This window comes from Aplosporella prunicola (assembly GCF_010093885.1).
Source record: "Aplosporella prunicola CBS 121167 unplaced genomic scaffold K452scaffold_6, whole genome shotgun sequence".
Classification (NCBI taxonomy): Eukaryota; Fungi; Ascomycota; class Dothideomycetes; order Botryosphaeriales; family Aplosporellaceae; genus Aplosporella; species Aplosporella prunicola.
Genome location: NW_022983534.1, coordinates 961,347 through 979,965, shown reverse-complemented (window position 1 = coordinate 979,965; position 18,619 = coordinate 961,347). Strand labels below are relative to the sequence as shown.

At 57.8% G+C, this 18,619-nt stretch overlaps 9 protein-coding genes across 9 annotated transcripts; 5 read left to right on the top strand and 4 right to left on the bottom strand.

Annotated features, from left to right (window-relative positions):
* Nucleotides 1-467: 467 nt before the first annotated feature.
* Nucleotides 468-1,179, bottom strand: K452DRAFT_285088 (uncharacterized protein). Its single transcript, XM_033540054.1, has 2 exons — nucleotides 1,075-1,179; nucleotides 468-1,016 (listed from the first exon to the last, which is right to left on the bottom strand). Exons 1-2 carry the CDS (start codon nucleotides 1,162-1,164, stop codon nucleotides 717-719), a joined length of 390 nt encoding a protein of 129 aa, XP_033400470.1. The 5' UTR covers nucleotides 1,165-1,179; the 3' UTR covers nucleotides 468-716.
* An 894-nt stretch (nucleotides 1,180-2,073) lies between these two features.
* Nucleotides 2,074-3,182, top strand: K452DRAFT_146556 (uncharacterized protein). The gene has a single exon (XM_033535491.1). The coding sequence runs from the start codon at nucleotides 2,433-2,435 to the stop codon at nucleotides 3,021-3,023; it is 591 nt and encodes a 196-aa protein (XP_033400469.1). The 5' UTR covers nucleotides 2,074-2,432; the 3' UTR covers nucleotides 3,024-3,182.
* Nucleotides 3,183-3,732: 550 nt separating this feature from the next.
* On the top strand, nucleotides 3,733-4,404 carry K452DRAFT_146558 (uncharacterized protein). The gene has a single exon (XM_033535492.1). It carries the CDS (start codon nucleotides 3,864-3,866, stop codon nucleotides 4,293-4,295), a length of 432 nt encoding a protein of 143 aa, XP_033400468.1. The 5' UTR covers nucleotides 3,733-3,863; the 3' UTR covers nucleotides 4,296-4,404.
* Nucleotides 4,405-5,366: 962 nt separating this feature from the next.
* Nucleotides 5,367-6,904, top strand: K452DRAFT_325232 (uncharacterized protein; the record flags this gene model as incomplete). Its single annotated transcript, XM_033544764.1, has 2 exons — nucleotides 5,367-5,681; nucleotides 5,735-6,904. 2 exons carry the CDS (start codon nucleotides 5,367-5,369, stop codon nucleotides 6,902-6,904), a joined length of 1,485 nt encoding a protein of 494 aa, XP_033400467.1.
* Nucleotides 6,905-8,071: 1,167 nt separating this feature from the next.
* Nucleotides 8,072-9,670, top strand: K452DRAFT_245860 (uncharacterized protein). Its single transcript, XM_033537996.1, has 4 exons — nucleotides 8,072-8,288; nucleotides 8,393-8,465; nucleotides 8,562-8,989; nucleotides 9,061-9,670. The coding sequence occupies exons 1-4, from the start codon at nucleotides 8,177-8,179 to the stop codon at nucleotides 9,303-9,305; spliced, it is 858 nt and encodes a 285-aa protein (XP_033400466.1). The 5' UTR covers nucleotides 8,072-8,176; the 3' UTR covers nucleotides 9,306-9,670.
* Nucleotides 9,464-12,396, bottom strand: K452DRAFT_285078 (uncharacterized protein). Its single transcript, XM_033540053.1, has 6 exons — nucleotides 12,347-12,396; nucleotides 11,818-12,091; nucleotides 11,297-11,611; nucleotides 10,975-11,150; nucleotides 10,477-10,841; nucleotides 9,464-10,333 (listed from the first exon to the last, which is right to left on the bottom strand). The coding sequence occupies exons 2-6, from the start codon at nucleotides 11,997-11,999 to the stop codon at nucleotides 9,563-9,565; spliced, it is 1,809 nt and encodes a 602-aa protein (XP_033400465.1). The 5' UTR covers nucleotides 12,000-12,091; nucleotides 12,347-12,396; the 3' UTR covers nucleotides 9,464-9,562.
* Nucleotides 12,397-13,150: 754 nt separating this feature from the next.
* On the bottom strand, nucleotides 13,151-14,404 carry K452DRAFT_266831 (uncharacterized protein). The gene is made up of 5 exons (XM_033538810.1): nucleotides 14,232-14,404; nucleotides 14,121-14,178; nucleotides 14,030-14,067; nucleotides 13,786-13,979; nucleotides 13,151-13,733 (listed from the first exon to the last, which is right to left on the bottom strand). The coding sequence occupies exons 1-5, from the start codon at nucleotides 14,302-14,304 to the stop codon at nucleotides 13,365-13,367; spliced, it is 732 nt and encodes a 243-aa protein (XP_033400464.1). The 5' UTR covers nucleotides 14,305-14,404; the 3' UTR covers nucleotides 13,151-13,364.
* Nucleotides 14,405-14,875: 471 nt separating this feature from the next.
* Nucleotides 14,876-15,805, bottom strand: K452DRAFT_356860 (uncharacterized protein). The gene is made up of 5 exons (XM_033546078.1): nucleotides 15,690-15,805; nucleotides 15,586-15,633; nucleotides 15,434-15,534; nucleotides 15,232-15,377; nucleotides 14,876-15,178 (listed from the first exon to the last, which is right to left on the bottom strand). The coding sequence occupies exons 1-5, from the start codon at nucleotides 15,781-15,783 to the stop codon at nucleotides 14,920-14,922; spliced, it is 648 nt and encodes a 215-aa protein (XP_033400463.1). The 5' UTR covers nucleotides 15,784-15,805; the 3' UTR covers nucleotides 14,876-14,919.
* Nucleotides 15,806-15,980: 175 nt separating this feature from the next.
* Nucleotides 15,981-18,573, top strand: K452DRAFT_266829 (uncharacterized protein). Its single transcript, XM_033538809.1, has 3 exons — nucleotides 15,981-16,872; nucleotides 16,926-17,501; nucleotides 17,556-18,573. Exons 1-3 carry the CDS (start codon nucleotides 16,018-16,020, stop codon nucleotides 18,462-18,464), a joined length of 2,340 nt encoding a protein of 779 aa, XP_033400462.1. The 5' UTR covers nucleotides 15,981-16,017; the 3' UTR covers nucleotides 18,465-18,573.
* The last annotated feature ends 46 nt before the right edge of the window (nucleotides 18,574-18,619 follow it).

The following is an 18,619-nucleotide window of genomic DNA, read 5'->3' as shown; positions in this document are numbered from 1 at the left end:
TGCCTTGCCGTTGAGGGTGAGGGGGATGTTTGAGGTAATTGGGTGGGTGGGGAAGTGGGTGAGTGTGCTTTCTTTTCATTGTCTGCTATCTATTGCATTTTGCTGGTGGTTGTGTTGTGGCTATATGGCCAGTCGTCTCTTTCTCAGGTTCTCAGTGCTTGATGAGTCTTTTGTTGTTGAATCAAAAGCTTGCCGCTGCTGCCAGGCTCTCGTGCTCCGACACGCTGAATATGAAACAAGCGTTCTTCCGGCGAAAGGTCCATTCTGCTTGGCAATGATAGACGCAAGGTTAACGCCCCGGATTGCGCTTGCATTGGCGAGATTCGAACTACTACAGGGCAAAGTAAGGAAGTAGGCAAGATCACATTCAGGCAGAAAGAAGCAGCAGGCTGAAGTCGATGTCTTCTACTGATTACGACAGATCTAAAGGGACCATCTAAATCTTGCTTGTCTCTTAGGAAGTCTTTCCTTTTCCCGCCAGAACCGGGCGTCCGATAATCGTCCAGTCATTACCGCAACGACTCTCTCTCTCATACGCTTCAAAGACATCTAAGATCAACAAACGACAAAAACCCCTCCCAGACGCCGCAGCTGATGCAGCCCGTAGTGTGTATATGCAAAAGAAAAGACCAAGGCCCAGCAAAGCGGAGTGCTAACGCGCACGCCCAAACACCGAAAACGAAACTTTAGAAAGAAACAGACGACGCTTTTACTCCTCAAAGGTGCGAGCTCGACCCGCCACACTGGCACCGGGAGCAAGGGCTCGCGGAGCGCGGCGTCCACAACGAAGCGCGCGACGCGGTCGAGCAGACGGAGTTTGCGCTGTCCGAGCGGCTGAGGGCGGGCCTGGGCGGGACGAGGGAAGCGGTCGTCGCGGGCGCAGCCTCGGTCTTCTTGGTGCTGGTGGCGGAGCTCTTGTCGTCGTCGCAGCAGCAGCCGCTGTACTCCTCCTCGTCCTTGACGGAGACGGTGACCTTGGCGTCGGGCTTGTTTTGGCGCCAGCAGTCGTAGCGGTCCTGAAGGGGCTTTGTTAGCGCTTTGTTCATTCGTCGTCGTGTGTGTGTTTTTGCTTACCCAGTTCTCTTCGTACGAAGCCTTTTGCGTGTTGTACACGGCTTGGTTGATGGCGTCCATTTCGAAACGCTGGGCCCGGCAGTGGCCCATCTCGCTGCAGCAGTGCGGTGCGCTGGACATGATGGGAGTGGGTTGTTGGTTTGCGAGGTAGATGATTCGAAGCTTGGCAGCTCGTTCGGTGGGTTGGTAGGTAGAGGAGGACTGAGAGGTCGCCAACGTGGAAGAGGTGAAGTGGTAGTGTTTGGTAGTGGTAGCGGTAGAAAGTCCAAGAGACTCAATGGTTGTGAGAGTGAATGCTGGTGATGGGAAGTAAGAGGTACTTTCAGCGACGCGTCGAGCCGATAATATATATTCCGCAAATCCCTTGACCCTAAATTAAGAGAAAAATCCTGATAAGAAGCGCCGCCGAGCGTGAGGTGAGAATTGCTGGAGCGATTGTCTGAGCATCACCCAACCGCGCGCGGTCCAGACGCGCGCTCGGCCCCTGTCGCCGTGGCTGTCCTCCCTGCTGCTCCCGATGATCGCCGCCGCCCGCTCACGGCACATCACTTTTTGGCTTCCTGTCTTTCCCGAGCCGGGCCAGGCGTGCAGCCCTGCCATTCGTTTGCGATTCGAAATTATTCTCGCATCGCATCGCATCTGCGGCTCTGCCAATCTTCCAGAAGCACCGCTTAATCTCATCGTCGCGTCGCAAAATGCCCGTTGGGCTACACCAACCAGCCCGTACAGCTACAGATAGGTACCTAACTGCTAGCTGGCGTGACCGGTCTGCAGCCAGCCCGCCAGCCAGCAGTACAGTATGTAGCTAGGTATTTTTAGTGGGCAGGGCAAGTTTTTTTTCCGGCGCGCGCGCGACACACCCAGCAACGCGACTCTAGCAACACAGCCCACGCAGCCCTAGCAGAAGCACGCGCTTGCCCAGCTGCTGCGGCAGGGCTGATATGAGTCGCTCGCTTGCGGCCCATCCCTCCCGTATCTGCTTCGTGGCTTCGTACTCTTCCCTGCTGCTGCTGCTTGGCTCGCTCGCCTCCTGTCGCTACCTATGCTATTCTTGCGCCGCGGCTGCGCTCGCGGTTCCTACTCGTGAGCACTGGATGTATTTACTGTGTATGCAGCCATCTCCATAGACACAACACTTGCGCGCGCCCCTTCCGCAGCCACGCATGCATGCACGCACGCCAATCAATCCCAATCAATCACTCAATCAGCAAAACAGTCAGCTTGCAACCGCAAGACAAGACAAAACAAGACAGGACAAGGCAACGAGGCAGCAGGGATGCAGATAGCGCACGCCCGGGCCGTGACAGCCACGCGCGCTAGGGAGATTCGCTGCTCCCGAGCGCCCGGGAAGAGTAGGGATGGCAGTGGTGGCGTGTCCGTTTCGTCAACACCGGGACCTTTGCTCGCGCTCCCGCTCTCCTCCAGCCTCTGTGCGCAATGTTAGTTACGGGGCCTGTCTCAGCCTCGCACGCATGGCTCGCTCGCAAATCTCTCACGCAAATCTCGCAAGCAAGCAACCAAGCAACCAAGCAACCAAGGCACGCTTGCTCGTAACCCTGTACGAACGTCTTGTTTTGCTTGCGCCGTATTGCAGGACTGTCGTGCTCGCCGAGGGCTTGTGCGCTGCTTTGAGCGGTTTGATAAGGCTGTCTGGCTTAGAGTTAGGGGTGTCGTGTTTCGTCTGCGGCTGCCGGGCTATTCTTACGCTGGGGGTAATGAATCTTCCTGCTGGCTTAATTGTTTTTCCTTTCGAGCTTGCTCTGTCTGGCTGCTGTTTGTGTAGATGCCCCGTCTACACACAAGCTATCCTCGCCTCTATGCACCACGCCTCCTCTCCACCACAACCACACACTAGTTATCAAACATACAAGCATACGCATAGAAACACTTGCACAAGCACTCATCCACCTACGTATTGTATAGTACCATCCCAAAAACACGCCCACTAAACACCACCCGCATAGCCAACCCCTCCCCAAGCAATCAATCAACCTCGCACAAACAAGATCCTCCCCCGAAACACGGCATCGCAGCGCATCGCACTCAAACACCGCCCCCGCCAGCCCCTTCCTCCCCGAAACACACGCACGCAAAAGCAAGAAATAAACCAGCAACCACCCGACGCATTCTCGTCCGCCGAAGCGCAGACCACCCTCGCATGATGCCCGCCGAGGGCGCGGCATAATTGTGGGTTCACGGCGCGGCCAGCGCGTCGTCGGGACGGATCGGAACGTCGTCGTCGTTGCTGGTGTTGTTGTCTGTTGTCTTAGGCTGGATTTTGGGTTTTGATTGCTGGGGGGAGGGGCGGGCGGCTGGGCTGGCTGGCTGGCTGGTCGGTGGTGGTGACGTTGCGGGAGTTGTTGGTTGGGCACGCATATTTTTCTTTCTTGCGCGGTTTACGCTGCAGCGCCGCGAGACCGGTGCGTGTGTTTGGCGGTGTGTGGCGCGATGATGACGCCGTGGGAGGGGGGCAGGTAGGTAGGTGTTGGCTTGTTTGTTGGTGACTTGTGTGGCCCCCCTGGACCATGCCTGGGGTTGCGGCTCTGCAAGAGTTGCGCAATGCCGACGTTACCTGGACAGCCACGGCCGTGTTGGTGTTGTGCTGCGAGTGCTGCTGCTTGCTGCTCCTGCTGTATGGCGCTGCTTGTGGCGCTGCCGGTCATGCCATGTCACGCTGCGATCGTAACCCCATCGTCGGGAGGGCGATCGCGCGCTGTGACTAGGTAGGTATCGCTGTGTGTGCCCGTCCGTGGTACGGGTGCCAGATCGCCTGCGATGCGCATCTTACGATGGGCTGGGCGCTCGGTCGGTGCGGCTTGAGGCTGGGGTTTGGCGTCTGGGGTGTGGCGACTTGGGCTCTTACTTCTTACCTACCTCTGTTTTGGGGGCGTGGTGATGTTGTTGGGGATGGCGGAGCTGTTGGTGCTGATGGTTTGCGGTGGCCTTCTATGTTGGTGGATAACGATGTCGATATTCGCTCTCCTTGCCCGCGGGCGTCGACAACTGGACTTGTCCGCCCTGGATGGATCCCACCTCTTCCGCAACCCAATCGAGTCTTCCCGCACCTTCGGCCCAGCACCTCCCGCCAGTCCGCGATGGCGCACCGCAGGACAGAAGCATACTCCGACTACGGAATGCCACGGCCTTTCGACGCCATCCACGTCGCTGCAATAGCCACCGCCCGCTCTGACGACGCGAACCGCGAGTATCGACCGACTTAGCTTGTCTCGCCAGCCACAAAAAAAGTGCGGAGTCGGGGCATGCAAGAAGGCTTGCGGCGATAGAACATGATGGCTTTGAGACTTTCCGGCGAGTCAGGTCGTCTTAAGGAGTTGGGGCCGTTCGTTCAAGGAGTGCTGCAGCGTGCTCTTCTTTAGTAGGTTTGGTTGTAAGTTTTTAATATGGCTTTTGATTGCTTTGTCGAGGTTGCTTTTGCTCTCATCTTGAAGAACCTAATACATCCTTGGATCGCTCGGATGCTCTTTCTAGTGCTGTCGTATTTGACACAGCCAGTCTGCGCTTGCCGATGTATAGGTATTCCACCTTCCGGATTTCGGTAGCAGTCACTTCCAAATCGGCTTCAGACAAATTTGTCTGCGGCAATGATTTCTTCGATAGCACGTCGAGACCCATATACCCGCCTTGAAAAATTTTCACCGCTGTAGACGTCTTCCTAGCTCTTAGCAACGATGGACCAAATTCAACCTACCTAGGCTTGATAGCCTTCATTCGACCGCAGCAAGCTTCTGGTCTTTAATTGGCGACCAGCTGAAATTGGCACAGCGAAAGTACTTACTTGCCAGGCAAAAATGACAGTTACATGAATTTGGGACAAGACAACTGAACCGAGGATATACGCCTCTTAGCCGGACGTCAAATCCGCCAAATCCGCAAATCCGAGTGGTGTACTCCGGCGGCAGTGCCAAGGGGAAAACGCAAGAGACGGGAGCGCAATGCTCATAACGAATGGAATGGCATTGGCCATGCCCAGGCCGAGGCCATCTACCGAAAGTTCCATCACCTCCTCTTTTAAACCTGGTGCGGCGAGAGAAGGGTAGTTGCTGGAGAGCTACCCCTCGTGCCCCTGTCGAAAGCTCCGCACCCCACATCTTGTACCCCGCCATCCCCGTGCGCCACCCACCAAGTGAACCTCGACATCTCCGAGCCTCAACTGCCGAACACACGACATGCCTTGTGCCGCGACGACGTTTAATACTGCGCTCCCCGCGGCCGGAGCGCAGATTGATTGCCAAACCACACGATCAAACCCCGCTTGAACGCCGTAAGCTACCATGCCGCCAACTCAGCTTAACGATCCCGCCGAATATCAGAAAATATTTCACTGGGCCGAGACCCAGAAGAATGGCACCATCCCATCCTTTGCGACCAGGAAGAACGATCCGTACCAGTACCAGCCCGGGTTCAACAACTTCTTCGAGTCCGAGGCCGTGCCTGGCACGATTCCTCGAGGGCAAAACAGCCCGCGATGCGTGCGCTTTGGCCTGTACGCAGAGCAGCTGACTGCCTCGGCCTTTGTAGCGCCCAGGCATCTGAACAAGAAGGCGTGGCTGTACAGGGCACGGCCGGCCGTCGCCCACCAAGGCTTCGTAAGAGCTTGTGCTGAGTACTTAATGAGCGGCAAGAACTGACATCCAGACAGACGGATTTGCCCGACAACAAAGACACGGAAAGCAACTTCCTCAGCATCAATCCGCGGGTCCACGTCTCGCCCACGCAGCTGGCTTGGACGCCTCTCGACATCCCCCCCGAAAGCGAAGAGGTCGACTTCATCTCGGGCCTAAAGACCATTGCCGGCAGCGGCGACCCGACACTGCGCGAAGGGCTAGCCACGCACGTCTACGTCGCCAACAAGAGCATGACGAAGAAAGCGTTTGTGAACAGCGACGGCGACTTCCTCATCGTGCCGCAGCAAGGCGCGCTGGACATTCAAACCGAGTTCGGGCCGCTGTACGTACAGCCGGGGGAGATCTGCGTGATCCAGCGCGGGCAGCGGTTCCGCGTGGCCATCGACGGCCCCACGCGCGGCTACATCCTCGAGGTCTGGGGCGCCAACTGGGAGCTCCCGGAACTGGGGCCGCTGGGGGCCAACGGGCTGGCCAACGCGCGCGACTTCCTGCACCCGACGGCGGCGTACGACGTGACGCGCGACGACCCGTGGAGCATCGTGTACAAGCTGGGCGGCAAGTTCTTCGAGTCGCGGCAGCAGCACAGCCCGTTTGACGTGGTGGCCTGGCACGGCAACTACGTGCCGTTCAAGTACGACCTGACGAAGTTTGTGAACGTGGGCAGCATCAGCGTCGACCACATGGACCCGTCCATCTTCTGCGTGCTGACGGCGCGGTCGCGCGACCCCGCCGCCCCCCTCGCCGACTTCCTCATCTTCTCGCCCCGCTGGGACGTCGCGAGCCACACGTACCGCCCGCCCTACTACCACCGCAACGCCGCGTCGGAACTCATGGGCCTGGTGTACGGCGACTACGGCGGCCGCTCCGACGCCTTCCGCCCCGGCAGCATCAGCTTCGAGTGCGGCATGGTGCCGCACGGCGTCGCGTACGAGGAGTTCAAGGCCGCGACCGCGGCCGACGTCCCCGAGTCCCGCATCTCGGAGCAAAGCGTCGCGTTCATGTTCGAGAGCAGTAGGCCCTTCACCGTGACCGAGTTTGCGTGGCGCAGCGATAAGCGCCATGAGCATGAGCCCAGCATGTGGGACAGCTTGGTAGACAACTTCTCGAAGCACACGGACGAGGTCGAGGCTATTCTGCGCGACGGCATCAAGGGGCTGAGTGTTGGGAATGGGCCGGCGCGCTGATGCGCCTGTGGTCGGAGAGCGCATTGTTAGCTGTTTTTTTTTTTTTTTTAATTGCCGTGAATGATATCCTACCTAGGTTCTTGCTTCAAACCATAGAGTAGCCGTCCCTTTGCCGTCTTCGTACATGTGTTGTATCCCCCAACTCCACACCTATACCCGCTCGCGCACACCCACAACGACACACCGCAAAACCCCAATCCACATCGCGCACGGCGATCGCGGCGCCAATCCCAGCGTCGTCGTTGTCATTGTCGTCGTCGTCGTCGACACGCCCAACGCGCCCAGCGCGCCCAGCGCAGCGTGCGCGCCCTCGCGTTACCTACCGCGCTTCCGGCTCCACGCCTCGCGCCTCGCACTTCCCCTCACTCTCTCACAAAAAAAAAGCCCCAAGCCCTTCTGCTCTCCATTGTGCAAACTCCACCACAACAACAACACTAACGACACCACCACCACAAGCACTTTGTCATCCTAGGAGCACCTCAACACCTCAGCACCTCAGCACCTCAGCACCTCAGCGCCTCGGCACCTCGGCGCTTGCCCCATCCGGCCGCCCCGCTTACACATACTACGTACATACTGCCCCACGTTTGCCCTAGGTTTGCGCTTTACCCCACAGCATGACGCGCGGGGCAAGTGCCGACGCCCACTCTCTCCACTCCCCTCCACTCGCCATCCACTCGTCCAGGCGGGCAGCACGTGCGTGAGCTAGCTAGTGGGTGAGGGCGGACGAATGGGTGGATGGATGACGGAGACGTAGAATGAGGGGGTGGCACGGCGGGTGGGTGGTTTCAAACGCCGACGCGGGCTTTGGCTGCGGCGCTGTTGCTCTGGGCGCATCTTGATCGCGCTTGATCTGCGAGGCGCGGCCAATTGCCTTGTTCTCTTGCGGTTGCGGGGCACGCGGTGTGCTGGCTTGGCTGACTGGCTGGCTGGTGTAGGAGAGCCTAGAGTAAGCAATGCCAATGGCTGCGTACTCTACGTAGAGGTGCCTGGGTAGGTAGGTTGCTTGCTAGTTGGCTAGCAAGGTACAGTAGGCAGAGTAAGCAGCCGCCGACGCCGCCGCTCCTCTTTCTTCACCTCCTCCTCCTCCGCGGGCAGCGGCTTGCTTGCTCGCCTGCTTGCGTGCGCTTCCGCTCCGGCAAGGCAGCTACCTACTCGTACATACCTACCTATACCTCGACTGTCGACTGTTGTTGCTTTTCCGCCAGCCAGCCAGCCCGCCAGCCCGCCCGTCCGTCCATTTGTCCGTCTCTGCGTGCCCGCGCGCGCGAAATGACGACCTACGAGCTCGCGGACGCCGAGTTCGCGGTGTTGAAGCGCAAAGTCGTGCTTGTGACGGGGGGCGCGTCGGGGATAGGAAAGGAGGCCGTGAGGCTGGCGCATCGTGAGTGGATTCCGCCTGGTCTTTTTTCTATTTGCTGCTTTTCTTCCATCTTTTTGTTGGTGGGGAGAGGCGCGCTGTATCTATCTTGGTGCTGACGCCCGCAGATCATGGCGCCAGAGTCGCTTTTGGCGACGTCAATGAGGCGGCGGGAAACGCGCTTGCGGCTGAGCTGAAGGAGTAAGTGAGCTTGCCTGTTCTCTCTTCCGTCGCGCCCACCATACCATACCATACCAGACCTCAGAAACAGACAGCAGCTAACACGCGCGCACTTAGCCGCGTCCTCTTCCGCAAATGCGACGTAACGCAATGGGACTCGGTGCTCGAGCTCTTCGAAACCACCGTAAACACATTCGGCAAGATCCACGCGGTGCTATCCAACGCAGGCATCAACAAGGAAGACTTCCTGGCGAAGGAATTCGACGCCGTGACGGGGAAGCTGCTGCCGCCGGACCTGGGCCTGCTGGACGCTAACCTCGTCGGCATGGTCTACGTCGTCAAGTGCGCCGTCTACTGCTTTGAGAAGTGGCCGCAGTCGCGCTGCCAGATTGTGCTCACGGGCTCCGCGGCCAGCTATTTGGATACTCCGCCCCTGCATCTGTATTGTGCGAGCAAGGCCGGTGTCTTGGGGCTTATGCGCAGTTTGCGCTCCCAGCTGGTCAAGCGCAACGTCACGGTCAATGTGGTTGCGCCGTGGATGACAGGTGAGTGGGCGCGCGCGAGCCTGCGAACGTGCGAGCTATGTTTTGCCCAACTAACCCGTCCTCTTCCCTAGTAACGCCCCTGCTCCTGCAGTCCATGCACGACATCTGGGGCGATCTCCCCGCGAACCAGCCCGAGGGCGTGGCGCGCGCGCTGCTGCTCCCCGTCGTGCGCCCCGACCTCAACGGGAAAACGTTTTTCGTCGCCGGGCACCGCATCGTCGAGCTCGAGGACAAGCTGCACGAGACGCAGCCGCTGTGGATGGGGCAGCAGCTGAGTGAGGACGTGGACGAGGGGCAGCGAAGGCTGTGTCCGTAGCCCGTGCGGAAAGGATACAGGAAAGGAAAAAGAAAGGGAAAGGAAAGATAGTGCCTGTTTGCGATGCTGGGTGAGCGTGCTAGGTAGGTAGGTAGGTAGGTTCTTAATGGTTGCGGAGGCGCTTAGGGCCCCAAGGGAGAAGGTGCCCAGGTAGGCGCGTATATATATATATATATATATATATACATATCCAGCGACGAGACTAAAGCATTCCATCCATTCAAACACATACACAACACTCTCATCCACCCGCAACCTCACTCGCCCCGCAACCACCGCTCCCACGCCTCCCCCAACCCATGCAACCCCGGCCCCATCGCCGCAAGCCTAGCAAGCACCCCCCGCCTCCCCGTCTCTTTACCCCCAGCACGCGCAAAGCTCTCAGCACCGCCACCCCACCCATCCGCGCCGCCATACACCCTGACGCCCTCAACCTTGTCCTCGACATCATCCTCCCCACCCTCCCCCTTCCCCACACCACCAAACCCCATCCACGGCGCCTCACCCCGCGCAAACGCAATAACGTCCAACGCAAACGCGGCCGCGACGCTCTGCTGCGCGGAGGTGAGCTGCGCGCTGAAGTTCTGGAAGAGGAACGCCGCGTCTAGGATGTGTGTTGCCTCGCCTGCGTCGGGGCCGGGCCAGGGGTTTGCGGCGTTGAAGTGGTAGAGGAAGGGTGGTTGAGCTCCTTCGGGTGCGCCTCTTTCTTCGTTTGAGCCTTTTCCTGCGGCGGACAGCCCTCCTTCGTCAGAGGTTCCTCCTTCGTCGTCAGTTCCTCCCACGTCAGAAGTAGCCCGCCAAGCCCCCGCGCACCGCCTTACCGCGGCTTGGTACGCGATGTCCGTGCCGAACCGGGCGATTGCGGTGCGGGCGGCAGGGGCGGGCGTCGAGGGCGTGATTGCGTAAGCCTCTAGCAGGGCGGATGCGGCGCCCGGGTGGGAGGCGAGGGAGCGGGAGACGGATGCTGCGAAGGCGGCGGCGAGGGCGGGCTGCGCGAAGCTGGGCGATAGGTGCGTGTAGATGTTTGCCTGGTGGGGGTGTGACGTTAGTGCGTGAGGTAGGGGTAGGGGTGGGTGTAGATCGAGTCTTCCTGAGGTGCGAGAGGTGCGGGAGGTGCGGAGCGGGCAAGAGGTGGATACATAGGTAGGCAAGAAGAAGGGCAACCACATACATCAAATGCACAATCCCCAACCATCAACCCCTTGCACCATTTCCGTCCGGGCATCTCACGCAACACGTCTTCCTGCTTACCCTCCTCAAACGACCACACGCGCGGCAGCGACGCCGGATCCAGGACCGGGGCGAGCGGGAGCTCGGGCGAGATTTTCGCAAGCAGCTCCTCGCCCGGCAGATGCAGCAGCGCGTGGACGCGCTCGGCCGCACTGCCGTTCTCGAGCCCGAGCGCTGCTGTTATAGTCGTGTAGGTTGCTTCGGCCACGGGGGGCGGGAGCGGCCGCGCGTTCAGTGGCGTCCCGGCTAGTGCGGCGAGGCGCGTGAACAGTGGTGTGCGGGAGTTGAGCTGCTCGAGGAGAGAGACTGTGGGGGGTGGGTGTTAGTTTGTGTGGGCAAGAGCGGAAGGGAGAGAGGCAGGGGAAGGGAGGACAAGAGGTGGGTTGGGGGGATGCGTGCATATGTGTATATATGACATTGGAGAAAGAGAAGGCCATACCAGCGCCCGCACTCTGTCCCAGTGCAGTCACGTTGCGCGCGTCGCCTCCGAAGCCGCTGATGTGCCGCTGCACCCATTGCAGCGCGGCAGCCTGGTCGCGCAGGCCGTTGTTGGCGGCGTAGCCGGCTGCGCGGAGCTCGGCTGAGGTCAGGAAGCCGGGGGCGCCGAGGCGGTAGCTATGGAGAGAGGATGGATGTTAGTTGTGCGGTTTTCCCTGCTGCTGTGGGTGCGGACTTTGACTTTATGGGGGTGCTGTCTACTGTCTCGATTGATGGAGTACCTTGAGGAGAGGAGGGAAAACGAGAATAGAAACACCACATACTTAATACCCACACCAATAACAGGCTTCCCCTTCTCAGCAGCCAGCCGCACAAGTCGTCCGAAATCATACTGCGGCCAGGAATTTGCGCCGATGAAGAAGCCGCCGCCATGCACAAAGACAATAACGGGCAGCGGGCGACGGGTAGAGCCCTGGCCCTCCAGAGCGAGGGCCGGAACAGTGATGTTGAGGTTCAAGCCATTGAGGTCGTCTGGGGGTGGCGGCGGAGCTATGGATGCTGCGAAAGGCGGCGCTGACGGCGCTTGGATGAGGGAGAGCTCGAGGGCGCAGGCTTGGGGTGGAGAGAGCACGGGGGGACTGTTGGGGTTGTTAGCCCAGCTTTCCAACTAACTCAGGAGGAGGTGTTGCGGCGGTGGTGAGAGCGGTGGAGGCGGTGGGTGCCTTTTCTTTTCTTCTTTCTCCTCTTCTCTTCCCGCTCTCTTTCTTCTCGTTTTCTTCACTTTCCTATTCTGCACCACTGGCAATCGCGCCCACACATGCACTCACTGCCCAACCATACATACCCAAACTTGCGTGCGTCGATCTCCCCTGCCCCACCACTCCCTGATACTACCAGCTCCGGCGCCGCCAACCGATCCTTCAGCGTCGCGTACTGCAAACCAAGGAAGCGGATGACGCCGTCATCGTCGGCTGTACCGTGGATGGTGCCGAGGTGCGGATGATGGATTGTTTTAGTTGTGGGCATGATTGTGGTATTGGTGACGGCTCGGCGGAGAGGTGTAGGCGTGTAGTCTGGAAAAGGATGTGTACTTATTTGTACTTCGTTTGATCGTAAGTCTGTCAAGTGGGTCATGCCCAGTTAGGACTCGCTGGTGCCTAAATCCTCAATTCAACAAATCAAGGCCAACAAATCAAGCCGAGATTCTATTGTTATGAGCTTCGAACTCTTTAGTACGGAGTCATGGGAGAGGAATAGAGATAGAAGGGGAGGAATGTGTATATACGTGCAGACAACAGAAGAAAAGAAAACACACCAAAGAACAACACCAGCAACAACAAGAGTAGTAGTAACAAACCCGTCTTCGTACTCACTGTATCAAACAAATACGCAGCAACCGGCCCTTCTTAACCCCCAGCACCACCCCACCTCGGCAGTCCCCAACCCCTCACATCCAAAACCACATCCACAGCCGAGCTTGCCATGCTTGCCGTGCTTGCCCCCGTCCCGAACCCGTCCCGAACCCGGTGCCGTCCAGCAAAACCGGATGCGGATTGCGGAAGCAGCGCGCAGTGTGGGGTGCTAGTGGGGCGGAGGATGATGCGGGGTTAGTTTGGCAGGACCGAAGGCCGATCCGCAAGCGGGCGGCGCGTCGCGTGCGCGCGCAAGGATGGCTGTGTTTGCGTGTTACGCGTATAGGTAGGTGGGTATGGTGTTCTAGTAGTGCATTGGGGTGCGCAGAGGACGTCGATGGTTTGTGCGTGCTTCACCTGCTTACCTACATCGATTGAGGCTTTGTAGCTATGGTGGAGGCTTCTAGCGCATAGCTAGCTGGCTCTGTGGTCGAATTTCGCGGACGTGTATCTGTTAGATTGTATGCTCATGTCTGTCGCCATTGCCGTTGTGCGTCATTGTGCGGTTGTAGGTCGTGGCCCTCAGAGATGAAACCTATTGCTGCGCGAAAAGGCCATGATGCGTGCATATCCACGCGATATGCTTGCTTCCAAATGCATAGCAATGAAGCTAGGCGCAAAGCAGCCACAAGCATTCCGATTGGGTTCGGCCTGAGACTTTAAGTTAGACGCCTCGTTAGCAGCTTTTTCTGCGCTTGGTGCACTACTTGTAGGATTTGGAGCGCCAACGCTTGTATAGCTTCGTGCGGAAAGTTAGGGGCAAATGAACATGTTGCGATGGGCAATGTCCTGATGTCGACAAAGTCTTGATTTATTATATGTTGTATTGAGCCTCATCCTGCAGTTGCGCCCTTGCTCGTCATGTCGTTACACGGTCGTTTCGTAGCCTACCGCTCTAGTCATGATCTGCCACCAGTTGATCACCCTCCACGTCCCCATCTAGCCTTAAATTCTGCACTTGGATCCGAATGATTTCAAATCAAGGCTTCGGGACCTTAAGGGTCTTGCTGACCATCAGGCATCCGTGAATGACAAACATGAAGACGATCGGGTGGAACTCGAACGCAGTGCCAGTAAGAGCCGTGCCTAGGGGCAGGTCCTCGAGAACCCAGCCCTTGTAAACCCAGTATCCCATAATGCTATCGAGGCCAAGGGAGGTGGGAATGGGCGTGCCTTCAAAGTACTTGGATTTTCCAGTGGCGTCTTTGGGGAGAGCCTGGACCGTGACGTTGAAGCGGGCAAGGCGGGACAGACCGCACAGGACGAAGAACGAGAGAAGCAGGTGGTCGACAGGCGTGCGGATACCGAGAGCGAAGGCGCATACAGAGGGAGCGACACCAAAGGAGATCTAGTCCGTCCGATGAGCTGAGGAATTGAGCAGGGAAAGCGCGGATACATACCAGGTCAGCCAGAGAGTCGAGTTCCTGGCCCATCATGGAGGCCTTCTTCCTCCACCTAGCAACCTTGCCATCCATGAAGTCGAAGAACAAGCCAAAAGGCATGAAAGCCAATGCGGCATAAAGGTTGCCAAAGTCGTTCGGATCGCCGAGGCAGTAGCGCAGCGAGGAGTAGATAGACATGATACCGCAGAAGCCTAACAGCCTGGTCAACGGAGCCAAATGCGTGCTGAGCGTCGCGACTTACCATTGAGCTCAGTGATCACGTCCGCAAGGTGCATGGCCCTGCGCGCTCGTTAGTCCGTGACGGCACCGGTGGCTACACAGGAGATTCGTACTTGACAAGGGAGAAGTGGCCGGCGTCGGCGGCAAGCAGCCGCATCTGCTTCTCCTGGGCTGCGACATTGTCAGTGATAACGACTTGCAGAAGTGAAGTCATAAAGACATACAAGGATTGGCAGGGACCGAGTTGTCGCTGGCATCCTTGTTGGTGCCGCTGGTAGCACCGCTCCTTCTCGACATGTTGATGGATGAAGACGTAGGACTCGGAGAGTTTGTGATGTCGGGCGTCAAAAGGTGCAGAGGAAGGGAGGTTAGGGGAAGGCGCAGAGGCTGTGTCGCGACAGTCGACTTTGTTTTCAAGCTTTCGGGGCCAGAAGCGGGAACGTCATCTGCGTCACAGCTTGGCGCAGGGGACATGCTAAGCCACCGAGGCTTGGTTTGACTGAAGTCGTGACCACCTTCATTCAGTGCAGTTTTTAGAATCGACAGCAAGCACCGAAATCCATCGGGCATAAGTTACCCTGGTATTTATGAAGACGAAGCCTCGACTTGGCTTGAAAAGCCGCAATTCCCATGAGACAAATATTTCTGGCCGCATATGAAATACTTCATGAGTCGCAAATCGGCCACGATTTACTTGCACATCATTTGAACCTGTGGCTGTGCTGCTACCTTCACGTCGCGTCGCGCAACTTCGAAATGGTTGATATATTTTTGCACTCAAAATCCCGTGTGATCCCCTTAGACTTCCCCAGTCTGTGTCTGTATAATTCGTACAAAAAAGAGCCACTCCAAGTCCGCGAACGCCGTTCCATGAGCCGTAAAGGACAAAGCTGATACCTAGGCCGAGGGTACTTAGAAGCCGCGGCCACGGCCTCTGCCGCCTCTCGGGGCACCAAAACCACCACCACGGCCACCGAAGCCGCCGCCCCTGGAACCGCCTCTGCTGGGACCGCCAAAACCACCACCACGGCCACCAAAGCTGCCACCACGACCTCCTCTCGCGCCGCCTCTCGGGCCTCCGCGACCTCCGCGCATCGGACCGCCACGGCTGGCTCCGCCCGCGCGCTTGGGCTTCGGCGCACCTGGTGGGGGCTTGGGCTTGGGAAGGAACCTGTTGCGAAAAATATCAGCATGGTCCTAAACCAGAACATTTCAACCGCTTACTTCTCGAGCGGCAGCAGCTTGTCGCCGCCAATGTAGACCTTGTCGCCAGCCTTGAAAGACGTCGCGACGATGCCTTCCTGAGGCTTGACCGTGAAGTAGACCGAGTTCAGAGGGCCGAGAATTTCGTCAACCTTGCCGATGGGAGTCTGGTGCCCAGTTAGCCACTGTGGCCGCGTCTGAAAATGTAGATGGGATCGCGTGCCTTGTTCTCGAGGTAGATCGGAGCGTTGAAGTAGGGGATCTTGGTGTTGATCGATTCGTAGACCATCTCGCCCTCGCAAGAGTGCATGAAGGAACCCATCTCTGCTGATCGTCAGCGCGCATTCACGGACAAGTAGCTTTCGTGTAGCTTACCCAGGACGGTGTCGGGCGGGCCGTAGGACTGCTGGAAACCTCCGCGACCTGCAACGCGCACAATTAGCCAATGCCGATTTTGAGAGGTGCAATACTGGACGCACCACCGCCGCGACCGCCGCGAGAGAATCCTCCTCCACCACCACGTCCGCCAAAGGAGCCTCCACGGCCTCCACGAGCGCCACCACGGAAAGACATTGTGCGCTTCTGGTATCTGTCGGGGGCCGGGTTGTCGTTGTCGCGTCGAAGCTGCGTCGGGATGCAATTCACGGAATTTTTGCAGGCGGAGGTCGGAAGATTCGGCGGCGTTTCTCCGGCGGTCAGTCGCGGGCTTGGCTCGCGCTAGTGACTCAAGTGGGATGGAATTATTTGAGGAGGGACAATTGACAGGTTGCCCCTCGTGCACGAACACAATCCACCGCATACCCCACCATGGACGCCGTTAAGGACGCTGTTGAGGGCGTGAAGAACCTCGCTGTCTCGGGCGAGCAGGCCGCCGCGCAGCAGGTCGAAAAGGCCAAGCCCCAACAGCAGAAGCCCAAGAAGGAAAAGAAGGCCAAGGCTGGCGACGAGGATGCCCGTCCCATGGAAATGACTCCTCCTCCGGCCTATCTTGACCACAGGATCAAGATCTTCGAGGAATTGAAGGCCAAGTACGATGCCGATGTTGCCAGCAAGCCCCGTGAGCCCATCAACATCACCATGCCTGACGGCAAGGTCCAGGTGGGCGAGTCCTGGGTCACTTCCCCGGCCGACATTGCCCGCGGAATTAGCAAGTCCTTGTTTGAGCGCACCGTCATTGCCAAGGTGGACGGCGAGCTGTGGGATCTGGAGAGGCCCTTTGAGAAGAACTGCACCCTGGAACTCTTGGACTTTGAGAACGAAGAGGGCAAGAAGGTCTTCTGGCACTCTAGCGCCCACATCCTTGGTGAAGCTGCCGAGAGACGATTTGGCTGTGATCTTTGCATTGGTCCCCCGGTCGAGGATGGTTTCTACTACGAGATGGCCCTACCCAACCAGGAACCCGTGCAACTTACGGACTACAAGCCGCTTGAAAAGATTGCCGAGAAGGCCATCAAGGAGAAGCAGAAGTTTGAGCGCTTGACTCTCACCAAGGAAGAGCTCCTTGAGATGTTCAAGACGAACAAGTACAAGCAGCACATCATCAAGGACAAGATCCCTGATGGAACGAGCACCACTGTCTACCGCTGTGGCCCGCTCATCGATCTTTGCCGTGGTCCTCACGTTCCTCACACCGGAAGAGTCAAGTTTTTCAAGGTCATGAAGGTAGGAAGCTTGAAACTCGAATACAAGACCAATGAAACTAAAATTACCATTAGAACTCTGCTTCGTACTTCCTGGGTGATGCCAAGAACGACTCTCTGCAGCGTATTTATGGTGTCTCTTTCCCCGAGAAGAAGATGATGGAGGAGCACCTGAAGTATCTTGAGGAGGCTGCTAAGCGTGATCACCGTAAGATCGGCAAGGAGCAGGAGCTGTTCTTCTTCCACGAGTGGTCTCCCGGTTCCGCTTTCTTCCTGCCCCATGGTATGATCATCTACAACACCCTGCAGTCTTTCCTCCGTGAGGAGTACTGGAAGCGTGGGTACCAGGAGGTCCAGTCGCCAAACATGTATAACTCCGATCTCTGGAAGCGCTCCGGTCACTGGCAGCACTACAAGGACGACATGTTCACGTTTGAGGTCGAGAAGGACCAGTGGGCGCTCAAGCCCATGAACTGCCCCGGTCACTGTCTGCTTTTCGGTCACAGAGAGCGCAGCTACAGGGAGTTGCCTATGCGCATTGCTGACTTTGGTGTTCTGCACCGTAACGAGGCTTCTGGTGCGCTCACCGGTCTTACTCGTGTCCGTCGTTTCCAGCAGGATGACACGCACATCTTCTGTACCGAGGATCAGGTATGATGAAATTTCAAGAACTGACCCAAAAGCAAACCCACTGACGATACACAGATTGGTGATGAAATTACCGGCCTCTTCGACTTCCTCCAGACCGTGTATGGCAAGTTCGGCTTCACCTTCAAGATGAAGCTCTCTACTCGTCCCGAGGGCTTCTTGGGCGAAGTTGAGACTTGGGACATGGCTGAGGAGAAGCTCAAGGCTTCCCTCGACAAGTTCACTGCTGAGGGTGGTGAGAAGTGGGAGCTCAACCCTGGTGATGGCGCCTTCTACGGCCCCAAGATCGACATTACCATCTCTGATGCACTGAAGCGTGAGCACCAGTGTGCTACCATTCAGCTCGACTTCCAACTGCCTCAGCAGTTCAACCTGGAATACATGAGCGCGGAGAAGGCCGCGAAGGGTGAGAAGCCTGCTGCTCCTGCTGCTCCTGCTGCTCCTGCCGCTCCAGCCAAGACCGAGGGCACTCCCGATGCCAAGGTGGAGCACACTAAGCCGGTGATGGAGGCTGCCAGGAAGCCTTTGACTCCCGGTTGTGCCCGCCCCGTCATGATTCACCGTGCAATTTACGGCTCCTTTGAGCGCTTTATTGCCATTCTCACGGAGCACTTTGCCGGCAAGTGGCCTTTCTGGCTGTCTCCTCGCCAGATCCTTATCGTACCCGTCATGCCTGCCGTCAACGACTATGTGCATGAGCTGCAAAGCATCTTCCGTGCCAAGGGTATGAACGTCGACGTTGACGTCTCGGGCAACACGATGCAGAAGAAGATCCGTACCGGTCAGCTCCAGCAGTACAACTTCATCTTTGTCGTTGGTGCCGAGGAGAAGACCGAGCGTAAGGTCAACATCCGCAACCGTGATGATCAGGCTACGCAACACAGAGGTGAGCTTGTGGCGCTCGATGTGGCGATCGAGAAGTTGGTGGCACTGCAGCAGAGCAGGGCGTTGACGTCGGCTCTCTAAATGCGGTGAAACTGAACAATTCGTGTTTGACATGAGATTTGATATTTACAGGGATGTTGCAACGAATAGATGAGGAGACGGTTTTGAGAAAAGTCACACAAGTCCCAGGATGGTTAATGCTTCCCGTTGTGATATACCTGCATGATGCCGTGATA